This window comes from Tupaia chinensis, unplaced genomic scaffold (assembly GCF_000334495.1).
Source record: "Tupaia chinensis unplaced genomic scaffold, TupChi_1.0 Scaffold139733_1, whole genome shotgun sequence".
Classification (NCBI taxonomy): Eukaryota; Metazoa; Chordata; class Mammalia; order Scandentia; family Tupaiidae; genus Tupaia; species Tupaia belangeri.
Window position 1 is genome coordinate 1,789,649 of NW_006199613.1, and position 24,299 is coordinate 1,813,947.

The 24,299-nt window shown below is 44.0% G+C and overlaps 1 protein-coding gene across 6 annotated transcripts in view; it reads right to left on the bottom strand.

The window, feature by feature from the left end:
- The window catches only part of HIPK3 (homeodomain interacting protein kinase 3), a 108,738-nt gene that overhangs the window by 29,788 nt on the left and 54,651 nt on the right, over positions 1 to 24,299 (bottom strand). For all 6 annotated transcript variants that reach the window (XM_014593083.2, XM_006162113.3, XM_006162112.3 and 3 more), the window contains exons 3-6: positions 15,897 to 16,020; positions 5,041 to 5,160; positions 4,349 to 4,435; positions 3,772 to 3,956 (exon numbers count right to left, since the gene is read on the bottom strand). In XM_014593083.2, the coding sequence (XP_014448569.1) occupies positions 3,772 to 3,956; positions 4,349 to 4,435; positions 5,041 to 5,160; positions 15,897 to 16,020 (516 nt within the window). The remainder of the gene's footprint in view (positions 1 to 3,771; positions 3,957 to 4,348; positions 4,436 to 5,040; positions 5,161 to 15,896; positions 16,021 to 24,299) is intronic.

Consider the following 24,299-nt stretch of genomic DNA (forward strand, 5'->3'; position numbering starts at 1 on the left):
GATGTGGTGTTGGGGAGCCCCAGACGGCCTGCCATGTGGCCAACTGTGGTTCGAGTCCTGGACCTGGTGGCTCATTTTTTCACTATCCTCTCTCTCTCCGTGGTCAAATCAAAAAATAATAATAATAAAGTTAAATAAAATAATCCTTTTTTTTTTTTTTTTTAAAGAAAACATGCTTGGAATGAGCGTGGGTGCTCTGTACTCTGTCTGAGGGCTGGGAGAGGGGGCCACAGAGTGATGAGACCCTCTAGAGGGTGCCTTTCCTTTGTTTGTTTCACACGATCTATCACAGTTCAAGTCTCAGATTAGCAGCTTTCTCTCTGTCTCTCTCTCCCTCTGGTGAGTGCACATGCCCTATAGCCAATTTTAAAAAGAATAATAATAGACAAAATTAAGTAAAATAACTCAAAACATTATGGGAAGCTGTTTTAAGTCACTTATTCTCTTCATTTCATTAAAAAAAAGAGGTCTGGGCTCAAAGAATTTGCAAAATTTGCCTAAGATAACTCTGGTAAAGTCTTTTCCAATTTCAGCATAGACAAGGGGACTTGAAAAAGTTCCTAGAAGGGCCAGGTGGTGTGCTGGTTAAGGTGCTGGATTCCCACACGGCTGACCAGTGTTTGAGTCCTGGATCTGGAAACTTGCTTTCTCACTTTCTCTCTCTCTCTGCATGTCTCTCTGTATGTCTCTCTGGTGTGTGTACATGTTCTATAGCAAACTAAATAGTAATAATAATACATAAAATCAGAATACAATAAAAAGCTTCTTTAAAGAATTCTTTCATTTAACTTTATTTATTTGTTTTTCATCTGACCAGAGAGGGACAGAATGAGAGAGAGAGAAGGAAACTGAGAAAGCAAGCCACCAGATCCAGGTCTTAAACCGTGGTCAGTCATGTGGGAGAGTACAGCACCCTTAACAACCATGCCACCTGCCTACCCATACAATAAGTACTTTTTAAAAAAGACAAAGTTCTGGGGCCAGCAGGTGGTGTGGCAGTTAAGGCGCTGGACACTCCCATATGGCTGACCATGGTTCGAGTCCTGGACCTGGGAGCTTGCTTTCTCGCTTTCCCTCTCTCTTTCTCTGTGTCTATCTCTGGTCAAATTAAAATAAATTAATGAATAAATAAATTTAAATGATTCTTTTTAAAAAAATGTTCCTAGAAAAATAAAATTAAAGTTCAAGTTTATTTTGATGCAAAAAGTTTTCTGAAATCCGTGCACATTCTCTTTACAATACACATGTCCCATGAACTTTATGAAGACCCCCACCTGTTCTTCTCTTCTAACCTGTGAAAAATCTCCTTTCCAGGCAAGCCAGTGGCAAGGTGGTTATGGTACTTGATCCCACATAGCTCACTGCACAGGTCAGGTTCCCCCGACTCAGTGCCTTGAAAAAACATGCCGGGCATGTGGGCATGCATATGCAGAAACACCCAAGAAGAGAAGGGATTGCAGCGTGACCATCCCCTCCCCACCTTAGGGGGTGCTTTTTCACTTTCCTCTCTTTCTCTTTCTCCAGTAAGATAAAAGGAAAGAAAAAAAAATTATCCTTTCCTTTTCTTCCACAATGCAAAGAGGATCAGAGGATCAAGAGGAGGAAAAATGAAACCGAAAGCTCTGAAGGAAAATGGAATATGGAGTTTGCAGGTCTCAAAAGAGGACAGAATCTAAGGCCTATAGAAACTTAAATGTGACTTCTATTCCATGAAATCCTGGAAGAAAACTTTCCAAACCTAGAGAGGCACTCAAATATCCAGATCCAAGAAGACTAGACACCAGTAAGAGCCCAAACATCCGGATCATCAGTATCCCGGAAGGTGAAGAAACGAATTGAAACGAATAGGGCATTTCTATTCCGTGAAATCCTGGAAGAAAATTTTCCAAACTTAGACAGGCACTCAAATATTCAAACCCAAGAAATACAAAGGTCCCCATATATTATTAACCCAAGATCTCCCCTGAGGCACATCATAGCCAGAATGACCAAAACCACAGAGACAAGACACTAAAACTGGCAAGAGAGAAACGTCAAGTTACTTTCAAAGGATATCCCATTAGGCTAACGTCGAACCTCTCATTGAAAATAACGCGAGCAGGGAAAGACTGGGGAAATAAATTCAAAGTGTTACGTGAAAAACAATTTCAACCAAGAATACTGTATGCAGCAAGATTATCTTTCATATGGGGAAAAAAAGACAAAAACATTCTCAGATAGACAAAACCTGGAAGAATTTACCAGCACCAGACCAGCTCTCCAAGAAGTGCTGAAAGGAGTGCTATCCCAGGAAAACTAAAGTCGGACACACAGAAATGAGAATACAAGAAACAACCAAGAGGACGTCCAGCCTCATGGTAGGGACACGTCAGGAGCTGAACGTTAACTCCCGAGTTTATTTAAATGGAAAGACCAGACCACAGTAACACTGCAAACTCAGTAGAGAGATTAATTACTTGAGTCTGAACTAGTAAAATAGAATTTTTTTTACTTTAGACTAAAACATTACTGATTTTCTTCACTGCTTTGATTTCCATATTTAAGGGTTTTTGTCTTCTCTTGAACTGTCAATAGGTTCATCTACCTCCTATTTGAACTGAATCCTAACCTTTTCCCTGGCTTTAAGTTTTAAGTAAATTTCTTTTAACATTTTTTTATTTTAATCTATTAAAACTAAAACTTTGTTTAATTAAAAATGCATTAAGAAATACCTATTAATACCTATTTAATGACTGCAGTAAACCATATAGCTCCAGCGAGGTGCTTCTTTATAGTATGTTCACTTAACTCACTCAGGTTTATATCTGAAGTCAGACATGTGTTCATAAATATGTATATATCAGCTGTACTTGCTATTGAAAGTCTTTAAATTAATTAAGATCTTCAGTGAATGGGGCCGGCAGGTGGCATGGTGGTTAAGGTGCTGGACTCCCACATGGTTGACCATGGCTCAAGTCCTGGATCTAGTGGCTCCCCCTCTCCCTCTCTTTCTCTGTCTCCCTCTGGTCAAATAGAAGAGTAATAATCAGTAAATAAAATTAAAAAAAAAAAAAAATCTTCAGTGAATCAATAAAATGTGAAAAAAAAAGGTATGGAAAACAACTGCACATACCAGAGACAGTGTGGGAGAAGGGGGTAGTTGGCAGAGTGTGAAAGGTAGAGAATCAAGGGAGGAAAAATAAAGCACAATATGCAAGAAAAAAACTTAACTGCAACTTTGAAAACTTATCATTTCTTTTGCTATATGCCTGGTTATTCTTCTAAAGAATTACGAATTTAATTTTATTATCCCTATTATTAGTTTTTTATTTGCTTCAGGGTACATGCATTTATCAGAGAGAGAGAGAGAGAGAGAGAAAGCAAGAAAACAGGCCACCAGGTCCAAGACTTGAACCAGGATCAGTCAAGTGGGAGTCCAGTGCCCTAACCACCATGCCACCTGTAGGCCCAGTTACTGAGGTAAGAACATCACGTGTAAATATAAAACAATTCAGCCTTACTCTGAGTACAGTACAATGGAGGAAGAACGTAAGATTACAATTTGGACTGCAGTCCTGTTCTCTGCCCCGACTAATTTCTGTGAACTTGGTCTAGTCAACGGAACCTCTTTCAACTCAGTTTGCTTATATTTAGTGAAGAAATTAAAACATTTTTCTAACACTCTGATTTTCTACAGAATGATTAGGTTGTCAGAAATGTCAAGATGCATTTTTCCTATGCAAAAATTATTATTTTTCCACGACCTTTTTAAAAGATTTTAAAGTAACGTACTGATTGCTGTGAGGGAAATCTAGAAGATGTTTCATATTAACAAAAGGATGGTTCAGAGTCTCAGCTGGAGTAATTCTCAAATCCGCATCAATCAGCAGCATCTTCTTTAACAAACTAACGAATTCTCTTCTGTCAGCTTTCTCAGCCAAAAGATCACTTCCTTCCAAATCCATCACTGTATTCACCTAAGAAATGTACAATTTCAGGTCATCAAATAAAAATAAGCCATAGAGAGTAGTTTATGTTAAAGTTTCACTGTTTAAAATAAAATTAAAACAAAGGGAAGAACAAGGAAATAGTTTTTCTGAATTAAGGAAAAATGATTGAAGGAGAAAAAATGTTTGCTAGAATTTTTCCTCTAGAGTGAAATACTTTTATTAAAAAACCCACATAAGCAAAACATGATAAAGGTAATTTGGTTCCTGGAAAGTTGAAAACTCTTATCGATTTTGTATGAAAACTTAAAAACCTTGAACAGTCTGCAGTCGTTGAGAAAAGGGGTGACACGTCTGGCACCCTCGGTGTTTGTCTCCAGTCCTACCCATGTGAAGGTCAACAGCCCCGACAGCGGACTCACATGCACTATGTCATCCAGGCTGCTGAATATGTACTTCCTGGCTTCTTTAGACTTCATTCCCGTCTCTGCCTCATGCTCTTCCAGTGTCTTGTAGCGTATGTCAGAGAGGAAAAATAATACACCATTACCCATCATGTGTATACTTCTAGTCATTAATCCTGGTACATTTAGTCTAATATATTGAATATTTTAAGGCAAGAAGTAGTTGCATAAGAATAACTATCAAATATGGAAAAAGTACCCAAAAAACAAAACTGAGAAAAGCTTGGTCCAGGCCAAGAAAACTATTACATATATAACAAGCCCCCTGAACAAAATAACTAATTATGAAGTTAATCATAAAGGGTTTAGTGACTCCCCAAAGATCCTAAAGTGTTTGGGACATGAAATCAGCGGCTAAGTCCCTGTCCTATCAATAAGGTAAAAACGAGTGGAGGAAGTAAACATGAAACACAGAAATATAGTTATACACATAGAAGTTTAAAAAATTAAATGAGTTCCTAAGAATGATGTCAGATTAGAGAATGAACTAACATCTGAGCATTTTCTTCTTAAATAAGAAAGGATCAGAAATGACGATTCCGAAGAAAGAAGAAATGCAATAAAATAAAATTGAAATGGAAGGCATCATCCAAGCATACGAGATATTTCACAAAACTGTTTTCCTAAATATTATATTTGTCATGCATTACCTTTAATCTCCAACCAGAATGAGCCATATCTGTTTCTCGGCAAAAAAATCTTGTTGATTTCGTACCCACGTTTAACAACTGCTCCCCTGGTAAACCTTGAGTCTGAGAAATGTATCGAATCTGAAAAATAATTGACAATTCAGAAGAGTTTATTTTTTCATGCAAGAGACATTCATGAACACCTACAGCAGACACCAGACGAGAAGCCAGGTTGGGAACAAAAGGATGGAGCCTGTACCCTCAGGATACAGTCCGGTGGAGAGCACACAGGAACAAAGAACACCCCGCACACCGGGCCAGCCCGCAACGGGCAGAGGGGTATGGACAGAGGGAGCCAGGCCCAGAGCTCAGCCCCAGCGGCTTGAACCTCAGCTCAAGTGGCTTGTAGAACTCTCCAGGCTGTCAGGATGCAGAAATGTGGGGAAGGACTGGGTGTGGCTGCGCCCTGTTTAGGGTTCATTTTCTCTCCCTCCCTCCCTCCCTCCCTCCCTCTCTCTCTCCCTCTCTCCCTCTCTCCTTTTCTCTCTGGCAAGTGCACCACCAATTAAGAGAAGAAAATTTCTATAACACAGTAAGTACCATAATACCTGCATGCTTTCTGAAAGACAAAGGCAGATCAAGTACCAAAAAAGGTGACACTCGATTTGGGTCTTAAACAACAAACAAGGGGCTAGACAGTGGCACAGTGGTCAAACACAACACTCTGCAAGGTAATCCCATGTGGGAAGGTTTCTGGTTCAAATCCAGAGGCCTCCTCGAATACGTGGGGCACATGCCTGTGATCCAGGTCAGGCTCAAGCTGGGGGTGGATCACAGTGCAAGGCCCTACAGGGCGTGCTATCTCTCTGTTCTCTCTCTTGCCAACCCTTCCCTGCCACCTCCTATCTGTCTCTCATATTCATGGAAGAAATAAATAAGCTTAAAGTTTTAGCAAAATGACAATCAGGAATCCCTCCCTCCCTCCCTCTCTCTCTCCCTCTCTCCTTTTCTCTCTGGCAAGTGCACCACCAATTAAGAGAAGAAAATTTCTATAACACAGTAAGTACCATAATACCTGCATGCTTTCTGAAAGACAAAGGCAGATCAAGTACCAAAAAAGGTGACACTCGATTTGGGTCTTAAACAACAAACAAGGGGCTAGACAGTGGCACAGTGGTCAAACACAACACTCTGCAAGGTAATCCCATGTGGGAAGGTTTCTGGTTCAAATCCAGAGGCCTCCTCGAATACGTGGGGCACATGCCTGTGATCCAGGTCAGGCTCAAGCTGGGGGTGGATCACAGTGCAAGGCCCTACAGGGCGTGCTATCTCTCTGTTCTCTCTCTTGCCAACCCTTCCCTGCCACCTCCTATCTGTCTCTCATATTCATGGAAGAAATAAATAAGCTTAAAGTTTTAGCAAAATGACAATCAGGAATTATCATGGTAGGATAGAGAAAACTAAAATTATATTAAGTGTAAATATGGCAAATAATGAGAGAATACCTACACAAAGACTGAAAGTAAGAAAGTTCACAGAGGAGAAATGGAAAGAGCAAAAATTGAACTGGCAAGCTAGGCCTTTACCAGCAAGCTAGGTGGTGTGGCTTTTATACCATGAGATGATAATGAGAAACTACTAGAGAAATTTATGCAGGAAGTTGACAACTGACATTTTTAAAGTAATGTCTAAGATTGAGTGAGATCACGGATGAGGCCAGAGAATATCTGAATTGAGAGACTGAGGAAGAGTGGACTCAAGAGACAGACTGCGCAGATCAGGTGAGTTACTGCTGTGGGGAGCTACAAGGGCCAGTCCTGGAGCTCACCACCATGTGCGTCGCTGTGTCTGCTGAGGAAGAGCCATGGTTATAGAAGAGCTCTTCCAAGGAGGATCCTAAAAACCCTCATGAGGATTCAGGGATCTGAGCTGAATTATTCCTCCTGTTTGGAATACTCTTTGCCTGGTTACCTGGTATGGGCTCTTCTCATAGTCTTCAGCTCTCAGCTCAAATGTCACCTTCCTCATGAAGCTGTCCACAACCTACCAAGAAATGACAGCAAGTTCTGCTCTTCTCAGCACCTACCAGCCTCCTAGCTATATTTTTCTCCAACATGCTTTTTTTCACCATCTGATATCCTATATATTTACTTCCCATTTTTTCACTCCTCTCTCCATTAGAATCTATTGAATATTTCCACAAAGGAGAAAAGCTGCTTTGTTTATTCACAAATTTCCAGAACCATGGCAATGTTGTTAAGCTCTGCATGGCCCACTTTCTTTTTCCTAAATTGCTCTCCAACTCCTAATTATCAATGTACCTATTTTCCCCAGCACCTAGTTCATGTGACCAACTTTTACTGTTCCTTCTTTAAGACGCAGTTCAAGAACAGTCTCTTATCTAAAGTCATTCCTGACCATCCCACGAACTGGTGATTACTCTTCTCCGTGTGACCATCACACCTAGAACACAATTTTAATTAATTTATAACACTACATCACAACTATGTCTTACAAGTTTGCTGTCCCTACTAGATTATGAGGCTCCTCACAACAGTCTATGCTTTATCCATGTCATATCCCTGACTTAATATGAAATGACAACTCAAGCCTCCACATTACAAATTAGCTTCCTTCATTAAAGTACTATCCTTTTCCCTATCTCCCACCCTCTACGTAGCTAACTGCCTTATTTTAAGGAAACAGAAAATGTGAGGAAAAAATACTAAGAGTTTGATACCTTCATACTGCATCAGCTGGGAAAGTCATCAACAATTCAATTCCCACATACGCGACACCAGCTATTATGTGTCAGATGCTAAAGATATGCAGATGAATAAAACATGGTGCCAATCTTCAAAAGCATATCATTCAGTAGAATGATAAATATTTAAGCACATAATTTGCAATCAACCTGGTAAGTGCCACTGTGAAGAAGAAAACGAAGTGCTCAAAGAGCACAGAGACAGAGCGAGGAATGCATCTAAGGAGTGGGGGATGGCATTTCACAACACAACAAAATCCAACACAACACAACACAACAGCAGGTGGAGCTCTGAGTTTACTACTGGTCATGACGCCTGCTCATTTTTGAAGAGAAAATGCTCCATCTAAAATGTATGAAGTGACTGCCTGCCTCCCCATTCTCTAGGGGATGAAGAGAGAGGGGTTGACTCAAAGCAGCTAATGCACAAATTGGTGAACTTAACTAGAAATAAGGTAAGCAACAGATCCTCCACGTCAGAAATGTGAACTAAGAAACACCAATTACTGTTGGGGCTGAGAGGAGGGACTATATGAGGGGCTGGGGTCTGGTGGCCAAAAGTAAGAGTGAGCAGAAACTCTGAGTGGCGACTGGATGAGAATGGACAGAGGCCCTCGAAGAGCAGCTCCGTCCCCAAGGCCAGCGCCAGAGTGCAGTTCTGCCAGCACCTGTGAACAGCTCTGGTATTCTGATTCCAAAGGTTCTCTTCACCTTTGAATCTCATAGTCCCAGCCATATTACAGTCCATGCTTGAATTTCTGTGATAGTCCATACCCCTCACACCAGCCAGCAGACAGCCTGATACAAACACAAATCTTACACGTGTTTTGTTTCCCTCTGGAGTTGAAATAGTGAACTTTAGTTTTCTTACATTAAGATTAAAATGGTCAAATATAGAGACCAGCAGTTGGCGTAATGGCTATGTTGCTGGACTCCCATGTAGTCGACCGTGGTTCCAGTCCCGGACCTGGTGGTTTAAACGCACGCCGGGCACGTGTATGTGCATGCGTGCCCAAGATCCCAAGAGGAAAATGGAGTAGAAGGGATTACTGTGTGGCCATCCCCCCTGGGGGGTGATTTCTCGCTTTCTGTCTCTGTCTCTTTCTGGCAAGTGCATGTGCCCTATAGCAAAAACCTCTCAAAAAATAATTTTAGCTACTAAATTTAATTTGAACACAAATGCAGACTTTTGGCTATGCTGGGTAATATTCTATTGAAACGCCAATTGAAACATTTCAGAGGAACAACCACCATTCACCAAGTAAACAGTGTCCATCCATCCATAAAATTTATTCCCTAGAATACTTGATATTGCCCGGGTAAATGTAAGTTAAGTTCTCTAAGCAGAAGAGAAGTAAAGCAGTGTGTCTGTAAGTCTAACAGGAAGAGATCCATTGTGTCATCCAGTGGTAGTAGGGCCTGTTCTAAACACACACCCCAAATGTGCGTGTATGTATCTGTGTGGGTAAAAGAGCAGAAATGAGATGCACAAATGAGAAAATATCGCACATGATAAATTCTCAACGTGGTCAATGCCTGGTTTAGAATCTAGAATTCAAAGAGGAAACTGCATTGGAAAGGTTTAAGGAGATGATAAAGATTATTATAGGCCAGGGCCAATAGGTGGCATGCTGGTTAACGCACTGAACTCCCACATGGCCAACCACAGTTCAAGTCCCAGGCCTGATGACTGGCTTTCTCTCCCTCTCTCTGGTGAGCTCATGTGCCCTATAATACATTTTTTAAAATAATAACAAATACAAGGCCACCAGGTGGTGTGGTGGTTAAGGCGCTAGACTCCCATGTGGCTGAGCACGTTTCAAGTCCTGGATCTGGTGGCTTACTTTCTGTTTCTGCTCTTTCTATCTCTCTCTGGTCAAATTAAAAAGATAATAACAACCATAAATAAAATTTTAAAAATAATAACAAATAAAATTAAATAAATAATATTTTTTAAAAATACATTATTAAAGAATTGGAAATACAAGCCAAGTAATGAAGAATTACAATAATTTGAATATTTTTTTCTGATATCTTAAATTTTACTTCTAAAATTATACTATATAAAAAAGAATATAGGGGCCAGCAGGTGGCATGTGATTAAGTCACAAAACTGCCACATGGCTGATCACTGTTTGAGTCCCAGACCCACTCCAAGTCCCAGATCTAGTAGCTTGAAAATCACGCCAGGTGCGTGTGCTTGTGTGCCCAGAATCCCAAGAGGAGAAAGGAGGAGAAGGGACTACAGCGTGGCCATCCCCCCTGGGGTGATTTCTCACATTCCTTCTCTCTGTCCCTCTCTGTCGCTCTCTGGCGAGCACTTGCCTTATGGCAAAAACCTAAAAAAAAGTTTTAATTAAAAAAAAAAAAGACTACAGTGACGTGTCACTGGAGAAAGGCAGGTTCTGGGAAATACAGGACAGGCGACCACATCACTTCACAGAATGTGCTTACACAGCCTGGACAGCACAGCTCCTGCACACCCGGGCCTGCAGGAGAGTCCACATGCTCCTCGGGGACCGTCATCTGGCTGCCGCCCGCCACGGGCTAAACATCGCTAACGTGTTCAGTTCTTCTATATTCGCAGAGATTTTTTTTCTACTTATTCTATCAATTACTTAAAAAATATGCTAGCAGTTCTAATTATGACTGAAGGTTGGTGTATTTCTCTTTTTGGTTCTGTCGATTTATGACTACATTATTTTGAAGCTATTACTAGAAGTGTAAGATAAAGAATTAAGTGTATGGGACAAGCAGTGAGCGTAATGGCTATGTTGCTGGACCGCCACGTAGTCGACCACGGTTCGCTTCCTGGACCCGGTGGCTTAAAACTCACGCCGGGCGCGTGTGCGTGCCTGCCCAAGATCCCGAGAAGAGAATGGAGGAGAAGGGACTGTGGTGTGGCCATCCCCCCTGGGGGGTGATTTCTTGCTTTCTGTCTCTCTGTCTCTCTCTGTCTGTCTGGCGAGCGCACGTGCCCTATAGCAAAAACCTCTCCAAAAAAAAAAAAAAAAAGAATTAAGTGTTTAAGTTAAATCTCCCAAATTGGCTAAGTTTCCTCTCTTTATAAGTAATATAAATGTATTTATAATATAAAGCTATTTCTTTTATTAAAGACCATGTTATTAATAGAAGCAAAACAAAAAGAAAAGATGTCTTGGGCCAGCCCTACATCCTAGTGGCTAAGGGAGCTGGATCCTACATGGCCGACCATTCAGTTTGAACACCAGCCCTGGCAGCTTGAAAAACACACCAGGCAAGGAGGCCAGCAGGTGGCTTGGAGGTTAAAGTGCTGGCTCCGTCATGGCCACTGTGCAGTTTGAAAGTCACACTGGGCGTGTGTGTGCCCAAACTCCCAAGAGGAGACTAGAAGAGATGGCAGCATGGCCATTCCTCATAGGGTGGAGGTGGAAGGTGACTTCTCACCTCTCCATCTCCCAATCCTCATCTTTCTCTGAAGGGCACACATGTCCTATAGCAAAAACTAAAACATATGCACACATGTACACACTCCAGGCGTGTATGCATACATGCCCAGAATCCCAATGGGTTGGAGAGATGGAAGAAAAGGGATTGTGGCATGACACACCCCCACTGGGACATGCCTTCTCCCTCCCTCTCTCTCTCTGTCTTTTTCTGGTGAGCATGTATGCCCTCTGACAATTTAAAAAAAAAAAGTTTCTAGCAAATACATGAGCTCAGTAAATATCAATTGCTAATATCACTATTACCCACTGTACTACCACTGTGAAGCAAAAAAAAAAATAAAGAAAGAAAGAAAGGAAGGAACCCTCCCCATTCCAATTGGGGCGTTCAAGCCTATCTGGGCAGCTGATCACTGGATAGGACCAGATCACTGAGAGAACCATCCCTGTGTGATCTTCCACAGTAGTGAGCACCATCTAGGAGGTGGGAAGTCTGTGGAAAGCAAATATGTTAGTAAAAAGATACATTAAAAACCAGCTTATATGATCATCATTTTAAAAAGAATTTTATTAATACATAGGATAAGGGTGATTTTTTTTTTTTATTGCCAGAGGGTATGTGCACTCACCAGAGAGGGGAGAGAGAAAGAGAGCACACATGTACCCCAATGGGAAGAGGGTGTGTGCACTCATTAGAGAAGAGGGAGAGAGAGTACCCCAATGGGATATGGTCACACCACAGCCTCTTCTCCCCCATCTCTCCACCCTGTGGGGATATGGGGCACACACATACATGAATTCAGCATTTCACTCAAGCCACTGGGCCAGGATTTGAACTGCGCTCAGCCATGTGGGGTCCAGCTCTCTTAACCACTGGGTTACAGACTGGCCTGTACGTGAACAACTCAACGCATGCATACAAGCATTTGAGAGTCTAAACCCAACTTAGAATTGTTTTTTTTTTAAAAAGCAAGAATGCCTGCGCTGTCGCTCCTACGCATCTACGCTCAGTCTGGAAAACGACTGCTTATAACACTGGCTTGGGACTCAGGCAACTCCTGAAGCTACGTGCCATGGCTTTTGTCTGTCCTTTCAGAATTAAAGTAATATAAATATTTTGAAACCATTACTAATCTGGATCAGATAATACCATTCCAAGCTTCTTTTAAAAAAACATTTACGAGGCCAGCAGGTGGCATGGTGGTTAAGACACTGGATTCCCATATGGCTAACTGCAGTCTGAGTCTCAAACCTGGCAGCTTGCTTTCTCTCTCTCTCCCTCTCTCTCTCAATCTCTTGTGAGTGCATGTGACATACAATAAATCAAAAAATAATAATAAATAAAAATTTTAAAAAGAGGTATCCTGGTCCCCAGCACCTTAACCACCATGCCACCTGCATGCCTCCTGCTGGCCCCTGTGACACCTCTTAAAAGATAGGTTTCTGTAAATGTTCCATAGATTCTGAGTGCTTTTCAACTTTTTGTGCAACTACCAACTTTAGTGCTGGTCCAGATCCTGGCCAGTTCTGAGAGAGCATGATCCGATCAGGGTCCACAGTCCCTTAGCTGCTGCAGTGCTGAAGTACTTGTCACATGTTAGAGGTGGCTCTCTGGCTTTGTGGCTTACCATTCATGGCCTGATAGTGATCTCTGGCAGGACATCACGTAGTGGCAGATTCAAGTTGATTTGCTTTTCACATTCTGGGTTTGGATTTCCCAGTTCTAGTCTTGGACACCTGATGTTAGTGCTAAAAAGGATCCCAGAATTACCTAGTAATTGTTCCCTTAGAAATGAATTGACTGGGGAACCAGCAGTTAGCGTAATGGCTATGTCGCTGGACTCCCACGTAGTCGACTGCGGTTCGCGTCCCGGACCTGGTGGCTTAAAACTCACGCCGGGTGTGTGTGCGTGCATGCCCAAGATCCCAAGAGGAGAATGGAAGAGAAGGGACTGCAGCGTGACCATCCCCCCCGGGGGGTGATTTCTTGCTTTCTGTCTCTATGTCTCTCTCTGTCTGTCTGGTGAGCGCACGCGCCCTATAGCGAAAATCTCTCCCAAAAAAAAGAAGTCACAATGGTCATTTTGAAGACAAAGCTCTGACTAAAACCCAGTTTTTCTTTTCTTTTTTTTTAAGGAATTATTTATTCAGGACCAGCAGTTGGCATAATGGCAATGTCGCTGGACTCCCATGCAGTCGACCGCGGTCTGAGTCCCAGACCCAGTGGCTTAAACTCATGCCAGGCTTGTGTGCGTGCGTGCCCAAGATCCCGAGAGGAGAATGGAGGAGAAGGGATTGCAGCATGGCCATCCCCCCTCGGGGGTGATTTCTCACTTTCTATCTCTGTCTCTGTCTTTCTGGCGAGCCACACGCCCTATAGCAAAAACCTCTCCCAAAAAATAAAATATAAAAAAAAGAGGTGTCCTGAACATGGAGGAAGGAGGTAGACGATATAAAAAACCTGATCTAAAAGAGAAGGCTCATGGGTAGGAAGTCATTGGCAGATGATGAAAAATTAATGCAGCAAATGATAAAATCCAATCTAATAATTAAGTCACCTCGGGAACATTTAAGTGACCCAAACTAATTACCTTTCTTATTCCTTTTGATATAGAAAACTGAACCCTGAGAATCAGAATAAAAGTACACTATATTATATAATTATGTGTGCTTTAAAATGTTCCATTTTCAGTTTTTTCTTTCCTAAAAGTTAAACAGCATATCATCTAAATAAAAATTACATTTATCCATTATTAGTGAATCACAGAAAAATAATATTAATATAAGCACTCTTGATTTTTTACTAACATCTTCCATTAAAATGTAAGTTGACAGACCAGCAGTTAGCGTAATGGCTATGTCGCTGAACTCCCATGTAGCTGACCGCGGTTCAAGTCCCGGACCTGGTGGCTTAAACTCACTCTGGGCACGTGTGCGTGCGTGCCCTAGATCCCGAGAGGAGAATGGAGGAAAAGGGACTGCGGCGTGGCCATCCCCCTGGGGAGTAATTTCTCGCTTTCTATCTCTCTGTCTCTCTCTGTCTTTCTGGCGAGCGCACCCACCCTATAGCAAAAACCTCTTCAGAAAAAAAAGTGAGTTGAATATATATCTCTCTAATAAGAGAGATGCTAAAATACTAACGATTAAGGTGACATTTCTCAAAGAAAAAATCTTGGTATTAAAATCAAGACACTAGCAAACAGCACTGTCTAATAGCTTAGAGAAACCAATGACAACACCCGAAGACGCCAAAGAAAAGTGTGTTTAATATGGCTACTGAAAACCATCCAACAGAACTAAAGGAGACTCTGAGGACCATTCGAAAACAGCTCAAAGGCCTGAAGACAGTTGGGGTGACTATGAAGAACTTCACACCAACGAAGCTCCCAGCCTGAGGCCCCGGGGAGCTTCTATCCCTGGGGAGGGGCTGACCCCTCACACGTTGAAATCTGTCAGCTCAGCGCAGCACAATTATCTAAGTGTGCACAGCCCAGCCCTGTGTGTGTCCACAGTAGAAAATGTGATGCGGAAATCCTAAGAATTCTACAAAACTAGCTTTGGAGGCCTGTGGATTTTAACTAATTCATGAAAACTTACTTCCGCAATAAAATTTCTAAAATCAAGTACTGATTTGGAGATCTTGAACTTACTCTCTCTGTCTTTCTGGCGAGCGCACCCACCCTATAGCAAAAACCTCTTCAGAAAAAAAAGTGAGTTGAATATATATCTCTCTAATAAGAGAGATGCTAAAATACTAACGATTAAGGTGACATTTCTCAAAGAAAAAATCTTGGTATTAAAATCAAGACACTAGCAAACAGCACTGTCTAATAGCTTAGAGAAACCAATGACAACACCCGAAGACGCCAAAGAAAAGTGTGTTTAATATGGCTACTGAAAACCATCCAACAGAACTAAAGGAGACTCTGAGGACCATTCGAAAACAGCTCAAAGGCCTGAAGACAGTTGGGGTGACTATGAAGAACTTCACACCAACGAAGCTCCCAGCCTGAGGCCCCGGGGAGCTTCTATCCCTGGGGAGGGGCTGACCCCTCACACGTTGAAATCTGTCAGCTCAGCGCAGCACAATTATCTAAGTGTGCACAGCCCAGCCCTGTGTGTGTCCACAGTAGAAAATGTGATGCGGAAATCCTAAGAATTCTACAAAACTAGCTTTGGAGGCCTGTGGATTTTAACTAATTCATGAAAACTTACTTCCGCAATAAAATTTCTAAAATCAAGTACTGATTTGGAGATCTTGAACTTAAATTCTGTAAGATCCCAGGTTCTGCCTCTTTATCTTTACTTTTTTTGGGGGGGGAGGGGGGAGAGATTTTCACTATAGGGCGCGTGTGTTCACCTGACAGACAGAGAGAGACAGAGGGACAGAAAGCGAGAATCACCCCCCAGGGGGGATGGTCACACCGCAATCCCTTCTCCTCCATTCTCCTCTCGGGATCTTGGGCATGCACGCACACGCACCCAGCGTGAGTTTTAAGCCACCGGGTCCGGGACGCGAACCACGGTTGACTACGTGGGAGTCCAGCGACATAGCCATTACGCTAACTGCTGGTTCCCTCTTTACATTTTTTTTCACAAACACTGTGTTCCTGGGGCCACCCATTTCCTCAAGTCCATCATTCTTTACTTGCTACCAACTCCGTGCGATGATGTGACAGTCCTGTTACCTGGTCGTACTCCAAGGCTCCCGGGTAGAGCGGCCATCCAAGGAACAACTCCGCAATTACACACCCCAGGGACCACATGTCTATGGCTTCACAAAAGGGCAACCCCAGTATGATCTCTGGAGCTCTGAAATTAAAAGAAAAAAATTAATTTTAAAAATCAGGTTTTCCTTTTAAATTACCTGACTGCATGACATTCCAGGTCATTAATAAAATGACGGAGTAATCACCTGCTATTTATAGTATCTCCTTACTATTTCAAAACTCTTTGAAACCCAGCCATAGTCCTGAATCAAACTGACAAGGACAACATGAGCGCCTCACTTCCACGAAGTCTCTTCTGTAACCCTTCTCTGAGTTTTGTTAACACAGCATTTTTTGAGAGAGAGAGAGAGAGAGATTTTTGCTATAGGGCATGTGTGCTCACCAGAGAGACAGAAAGCCAGAAATCACCCCACCCCCCCCCCCGCCCTGGAGGATGGCCATCTCCTCCATTCTTCTCGAGGGATCTTGAGCACATGCGCCTGGCATGAGTTTGAAGCTGCCGGGTCTGGAACTTGAACCACAGTCGACTGAGTGGAAGTCTGGTAATGTAACCATTATACCAACTGCTGGCCCCAACATAACACTTTTTTTTTTTTTTGGAGAGATTTTCACTGTAGGGCGCGTGCGCTCGCCAGACAGACAGAGAGAGACATAGAGACAGAAAGCGAGAAATCACCCCCCAGGGGGGATGGTCACGCCGCAATCCCTTCTCCTCCATTCTCCTCTCGGGATCTTGGGCATGCACGCACACGCGCCCGGCGTGAGTTTTAAGCCACCGGGTCCGGGACGTGAACCGCGGTCAACTACGTGGGAGTCCAGCAACATAGCCATTACGCTAACTGCTGGTTCCCACAACATAACACTTTTAAAAAAGGAAAAAAAACAAAGACCTTGCTTTTGAACTTCTCGCATATTAGAAATTACACACTAGAAAGAGAATTGGCAAACTATTAAATAATGTACTGAGACATCAACAAAACCGAAAACCAGACTCTGAGAGATTAAAACCAAAACAAAATCCCCAAGGCTAAAAAGTGGGCCTGGACCCAAATATTGCTTCAGAACACAATCACACGTACCCACGTGGCTCAGACACACGAGCTCAGTGTGCCCACGTACACAGCACAACAGTCAGAAGCATTTTAGGACGGGTAGGGCTTCGGTTGTTTGGAAAACATAGTCCATGAAACACACTGACTGGCTTTCCCAGAAGCCCCTCCTCCGAGGCCCTCAGCACAGCTGTGTGACTCCGGAGGAGCCGGGGTGTGCAGTTATCCCGAATGGCCTGGGTGTGCATGAATTTAATTTTTTTTTTGGAGGGATTTTCGCTATAGGGCACGTGCGCTCACCAGACAGACAGAGAGAGACAGAGACAGAAAGCGAGAAATCACCCCCCAGGGGGAATGGTCACGCCACAATCCCTTCTCCTCCATTCTCTTCTCGGGATCTTGGGCACGCACGCACACGCGCCCGGTGTGAGTTTTAAGCCACCGGGTCCGGGACGTGAACCACGGTTGACTACGTGGGAGTCCAGCGACATAGCCATTACGCTAACTGCTGGTTCCCTGCATGAATTTAATTTTAAAACAATTTTGTCTTACCGAGATGTTGCAAAAACACCACAATGAATTTCTTTCCTAAACTACTTGAGAATAATTTGCCAAATTACTGTACACTTCGCATTTCCTACAAACAAGAATATTCTACATAACAAAATACAACCACCAAAACCAGGAAACAAGCCATTCCCGCCTCAGACTCCAAGCATGTCTGGCCACTTATAGTGACAGTGTCTCCTTTGGCGAAAGGGTCAGGCTCAGACCCGTCACTGCACTGTGTCTGGCTGCTGTATCTCTTTCAGCATTTTTCAGTATCAAATAGTGACTGAGCCCCCTTCAATTTCCATGACCTTGGCCAGTTATTTGTGGAAGTGAACTTCGGGTGCATGGGAGGCCTGGACAGGGCACCCACGACCCTGGCTGGCTGAAGGCTGCAGGGAGGACTGCAGCAGGACAAGACCCCACTGGGGGTCCATTTCTCTTTTCCTCTTTCATAAGAAGTAGTTTACAAGCATCTTAAGAGAGAGAGAGAGAGAGAGAAAGACACACCCCTCAGCCTGGGGTTCCCTAATTCTACTCAGGGAACCACCTGTGAGAGGAGCCGCAAGGAAGTAACCCTGAAGTCCTCCAGGTCTTACAGGCGACACACAACCCCATGCACTCCACCGCCAGTTAACCCCTGATCACTGACTCACGTGGGGTCACTAGGTTTCTCTTCGCAATGAAACATGCTGTGAGGGCTCTGATTTGAAACTATCAATGGTCCATTTCTTATCAACTTGCAATTTATTACTTTATCTGCCTGTATGAGAACAGACTATCAGTCCTATTTCACTCAATGGGTTATAATCTTTCTTTTTAGAGAGAGAGAGAGAGATTTTTGCTACAGGGCTCGTGCACTCCCCAGAGGGACAGAGACAGACATAGACAGATCGAGAAATCACCCCTCGGAGGAGATGGCTATGCCACAGTCCCTTCTCTTCCACCCTCCTCTTGGGATTTTGGGTACACGCACATACATGCCTGGCCTGAGTTTCAAGCCCACAAGTCCAGGATTCAAACCATGGTTGACTACATGGGGGTCCAGCACCTTAACCACTACAACACCTGCTAGCCCCTCAAATGGGTTATAATCTATTACTTTAATTCTGTATTCAAATTTCTCCAGATTTGACCAGCAGAACGTCCTCAAAATTTTAGGTTCTTTCACTATGTCCCATCATCCTTTCATTAGTCTAACCAAGCAAAGGTTAGGCTCCTCTTTTTCTTGGCTCCAGCCCAAGAACCCTGGTTATTTTCAGTGGAGAACGGTACTTTGAAACCAAGATCAGAGGTTGGGTGTTCGTAACTGGGATGGCTCCAGCCCCTCTCAACACAAATCTCACAAACAGTAAAGGCCATAAACCTTCTGCTCATTTCCTGTTTGTTTTAATTTGCTATAGAGCATGTGCACTCACTTGCCAGAAAAAGAAAGAAACAGAACAGGAGAGCTCATCCCCCAGAGGAGATGGCAATGCCAAAATCCCTTCTCGTCTCCTCTCAGGATTCCGGGGCCCCCGCACACATGCACCAAGTATGTTTTTCAAGTCACCAAGTCTGGGACTCACACCATGCAGCGGGTGACATGGGCTGCAGCCGCCTTAACCACATGCTACCACCTGGCCTAACCGCTACCTTCTGAACAGAGACGGTGACCGTTCAAGGAGGGCAGTGGTCCCAGCTTGGCTGCACCCTATAATCACCTGGCCCTGCCTTACCGATACTCAGATTAGAAACTCGGTGAGTGGGGCTTGGGGATTAGTACTTTTGTTGAATGGGTTCTAGTTAACATACAATCGATGCACATCTTCTTGGGGTGCAGTGTGGTTTTACAAAGCATGCATACAGCGGGTACTAAATCAAGGATAAACTCACACTGACCTTCAAGGCTGAACATTACATTGTGCTGTGAACATGTAATAACCGTTCCACTCATTTTTTTGGAAGTAACTTTTGAGTTCTCCATATTTTTAACTCTGCTGTGGCACACTATTCTATAACTTCTTCCCCTTATTTGTATTTTCCAAAGCTCCTGGGATGATTTCAACATACAGTCAAGGTTAAAAACCTAAGCAGTAGACGCAAAGTTAGGAAGAACATTCAATTTCCTCCCTTTAGCTCTCCTGACAGAATAAATTCAAAGGAAAATGAACAAGGTGTTTTCTACCGTAGCTTTTGGATCTTCCCGATGTCTGAACTCAGTGAATTTTTCTCAAATAAATCATTCCAACGTGGCTTGAGTTGCATAAAGAAGCCCATCAGAAAGAACTCTGGGACTAAACTCGGCCTTGGAGAGCAGAAGCACAGACAGAAAGAGGACTTGGCACTAATGTTTATAAAGGACCCATTAACCTATGCAAAAAGGATGTGAGGCAAAGGTAGTTTCAAAAACAGGGAACTGCACAATCCCACGTGGCCAACTGTCTGGTGCGAGTCCTGGACCCAGCAGCTAGTGAGCATGCCTAAAATCGCAAGAGGAGAACACAGAAGGGGCTGGGGCATGGCCATGCTCCCAGGGCTGCTTTCTTACTTTGCCCCTCTCTGAGTCTCTCCAGCCAGCGATGCAAATACCCTATAGCAACATTTTTAAATAATATGCAGCAGAAAAAGAGATTCACTACTGATGCTCAATTAATTTTTTAATACTTATTTAAGTGTATTCATTATTATTATTTTAATTTGATCAGAGAGAGGGAGAGAAAGAGGGAAAATGAGAAAACAAGCCACTGGATCCAGGACTCAAACAGTAGTCGGCCATGTGAGAGTCTAGCATCTCAACCACCACGCCATCTGCTGGCCCCTTATGTACTATTTGAATCCAAAGAATTATCAACACTAATGGGGCTATAGCTGTATGTAGAAAAACTGTATGATTATTTTTAAGTATTTAATATGGAAAGTTCACGAGATTTAAATTTTGTTAGACAATTTTAATAACATATTTGACAATGAAAGAAAAGAACGATAATACCTGGGATAGCCAATTGAAAGATACTAAAATCATCTGAATTCTGGTTAAAAATAAGAAAGAAGTTGATGACTATCAGACAACTATGAATTCCTCCTACTATCTGCTACCATTTAATGGATGTGTCCACTCTGTAACTATTGGTGACAAAATTATAGACATCTTTGCAAAACCTCACCAGAAATTGCATGATAGCCACTGCAGACAAAACCTAAGATAGAAGTTATGGTCACAGAAAGCAAATTCGAGCCTCTCACTTTAAAAATAACTGTAACTGAAAGTCTTACACTAGTTCATTCTCTCTTATTCCATCAGTTCAAGTCCTCCAACAAGCAGGAGCAGATGCCGTGAAGGACGGGGAGGAAGCAGGAGTGCTGGGAGGACCCTCAGACCCTGAGTGAGTCTGCCACCTTCAGAAGACTTGGGTAGAAAGAACCTCCTAGGAGAAAGGCTTGATCATGCCAGAAGAGAGTCCCTTGGCAAAAACCACCTGCTGGAGAGGACCCCCAACAAGCAAGCCTTCGTGACTTACTATGACGTCACCGGCTAGCAGTGCCCAAATGTGTGACCTTGGCCTGTGCCCCAAAGCCCTTCTGAAGATGCGCAGCTGAAGGCCCTCTTAAAGGAGGTCTGCAGTGGCCTAAAGTCCAGCCTGCCACAACTAACGTCCCCACAGCTCTTGTATGTCACTGCGTAACACATTTATGTCAAAAAGAAAGTGTAATAAATTTCTTCACTATATCCCATACAGATGTGACTAAGCTCTCTCTAGTTAACTCTGGGGTGCCAGATGGTTTCTATAAACATCACATGTGAGAAGTGGGGAACAGTACTGTAAAGCACTTACGATCAAGCAGAAACTGCCCAAGATGAGAGTTCTACCAGCTGGCCTCACAGTAAGCTGTAGAAATTAAACCATGCGGGGCCAGCAGACGGCATAGCGGCCACATCACTGGACTCCCACATCACCAACCACAATTCTAGTCCCGGCCTGGAGGCTTGAAAATCATACCAGGTACATGTGCCCAAGACCCTGGGAGAAGAATGGAGAAGGGATTGCAGCATGGCCACCTCAGCTGGGGGGGTGGAGGGTGGGAGGAGGTGGTAGTGGTACTCATTTCTCACTTTCCTTCTCCCTCTCTCTCTCTTTCTCTCTCTCCAGTGAGCACACACACCCTAAGGCAAAAACTTCTATTAAAAAACATGCAGTGAGAGCCCGGAGGAGGGGGGCACATCTGTAGTCCCACCACCCAGGAGGGACGAGAGTGAGCCCGTGGCCAGCATGGGCAACAGACAGAGACTCTGAGAAAGCCAGGTGTGGTGGCATGCATCTGAGGACCCAGTCACTTGAGTGGCCAAAACAGGAGGAGCACAGTAACATGGTGAGGCCCTGTCTTTACAGGAACTACACAAAAAACTATGCAATGAGAAAATAATACGTTGGGTCAAGCAGTGGCACGGCACTAATGCGACTGGAGCCACATGGCAAGGTCCCTGGTTCACATCCGATGGCCTCCCTGTCTGCACCAGGCATCCGAACGCATACCATGGCCCAGGCTAGCTGGGGCTGGGGACGTATCAGTGTGAAGACCCTGTTATGGGTACCTATCTCTCTAGCTCTCTTCTCTTCTAAGGAGAAATTTTTAAAAACCTAAAGGGGAAAAAGGGAAAAAATACATCTGTTTATCAATAGTGAATAAATAATTCATTGGTTTCATCTTAACTGGCTCTCAGATTCTCCACTGGGCTGAATACACTTTTGTACAAAATGACCACGGAGCAGACTCCGACTAGTGGCCCACCCCTGAATAACGTCTGTCCCACTCCTACAGGAAGTTCTTTGGTTTCTTCTTCATCTGTCCATATCCTGGGAGACCTCCGAGGTGGGGGTGGGGGGCTGCAGCAGGGACAGCAGTTACTGCACATGTGGGACGGGCAGAGGCACAGTCAGCGTGCCTACTGGACGCAGGGCCCACCAAACCTGCAGGTGCTCTGTAGATAACAGCCTCGGTAAGAGGCTCACCAGGCTGCTCCTGGCCTGGTGGTTAAAGACAATCTCCCATGGCTGATGTGGGTCCAGGCCCAGCCAGCAGTGTAAAAACACATAGGGTACACATGTGTGTGCCCCAAAAATCCTGCAAGAAGAGAGAAAGAGCGAAAGGAGAAGGGATTGTGGCGTGACCATACCCCACAAGGAGGTGCTTTCTCCTCCTCTCCCTCGTTCTAGTGAGCACAGCTATCACAGTCCAAAAACAAACAAACAACTTGCAAGTTAGGTCATGTGGTAACAGAGACAATCGATATCTAAAATACTCTTTCTTTTCTTTATTTGGCTATGTGTTTTTACTCAAATTCATCAGATATCCATTAAGAGTAATCCTGGGACTAGCAGATGGCATAATGATTACGTGTCTGGATCCCCATGTAGTTTATTGCGGTTCAAGTCCCGGACCTAGTGACTTAAAAGTCACGCCAGGCGTGTGTGTGTGCATGCCCAAAATCCTGAGAGAATGGAGGAGACAGAACTGCAGCATGGCCATTCCCCCTGGGGGGTGCTTTCTTGCTTTCTGTCTTTCTCTGTCCCTCTGGCAAGCACACGCACCCTATAGCAAAAATCTCTGATTAAAAAAAAAAAAAAAAAAAGAGTAGCCCTTTCTACCTCTCCAAAGCGTAGGAACACGGATACAGACCATAGGTTCAAGTGGCTAAGCTACAAAGGTGTGAAGTGAGAAAGCACGCTCGGGAGGCTTGAGGCACACACATGAGAGACCCAGAAAGAATGTCGCAGTAGAACTCTGACAACTGTCACCAAGGAGCGCACGGGAGCCAAATGATAGAACATTTTATTTGCTTTACTCCATTTTTATTTCTCTTTTAAGTCAAGTATTCTTTTCCTTTTTTTTTCCCCCTAAAGGGCACATACACTAGCTGGAGAGGAACAGAGAGAGGGAAAGTGAGAAATCACCCCCGAAGGAGGATTGCCACACGAAAATCTCTTCTTCCCCACTCTCCTCTCAGGATCTTGGCCACACACACACACATCCCCATTGTGTTCTTCAGCTGCCAGGTCCCGAACTCAAACTGCTCTGTAAGACATGTGGCATCCAGCCCCTTACCCACCAGGCTACCGCTGGCCCTGAAGTCAAATATGCAATTACAGGCAGAAGAAAGGCAGCCCCGAGGAAGGGGTACCTCCACCCGGGAAGTCACTGTGGCTGCACTGGCAGTTACCCCTCACGCTGCCAGGTCCTGTGCTACCACACACCAAGCCCACGGGGACCATTGCGCCAGCACAGACCAAGGCGGTGAGGCCATGGGAAGAGACCGCCTCAGCCACCGACACGGCATGCGCCACTGCAGTCAGTAAGCTACATACGCGGACACGCTACAGCCTCCCCGGGATCAGCGACAGAACCACAGGTGGACTGGCCACGCCTGAGACAGTGACCAAGCGATTCCCAAAAGGCAGAGCCACGGCCAATGGTTCTGTGAGGCAGTGTCCCCGGGTGGAACTGTCACCGAGTGGCACCCAGGGTGCAGCCACCCAGGTCTCCAGAGGACGCCTCTGTGAAGTCCAGGTCTTTGCTCCCCTCCACTCCAACAGCAGGAAGGGACCAGAGAGCCAAGCAAACTAGGAAAAGGTGAATGAATACTGGTAAACTCAGTAACTGTAAAACGACGAAGACCAGAAGGGCCCTCCCTGAGACAGATGTAGGCATGGAAGTCAGATTTCTTTTTCTTTCTTTCTTTCTCTCTCTCTTTCTTTCTTTCTTTCAAGAGATTTTTGCCTTAGGG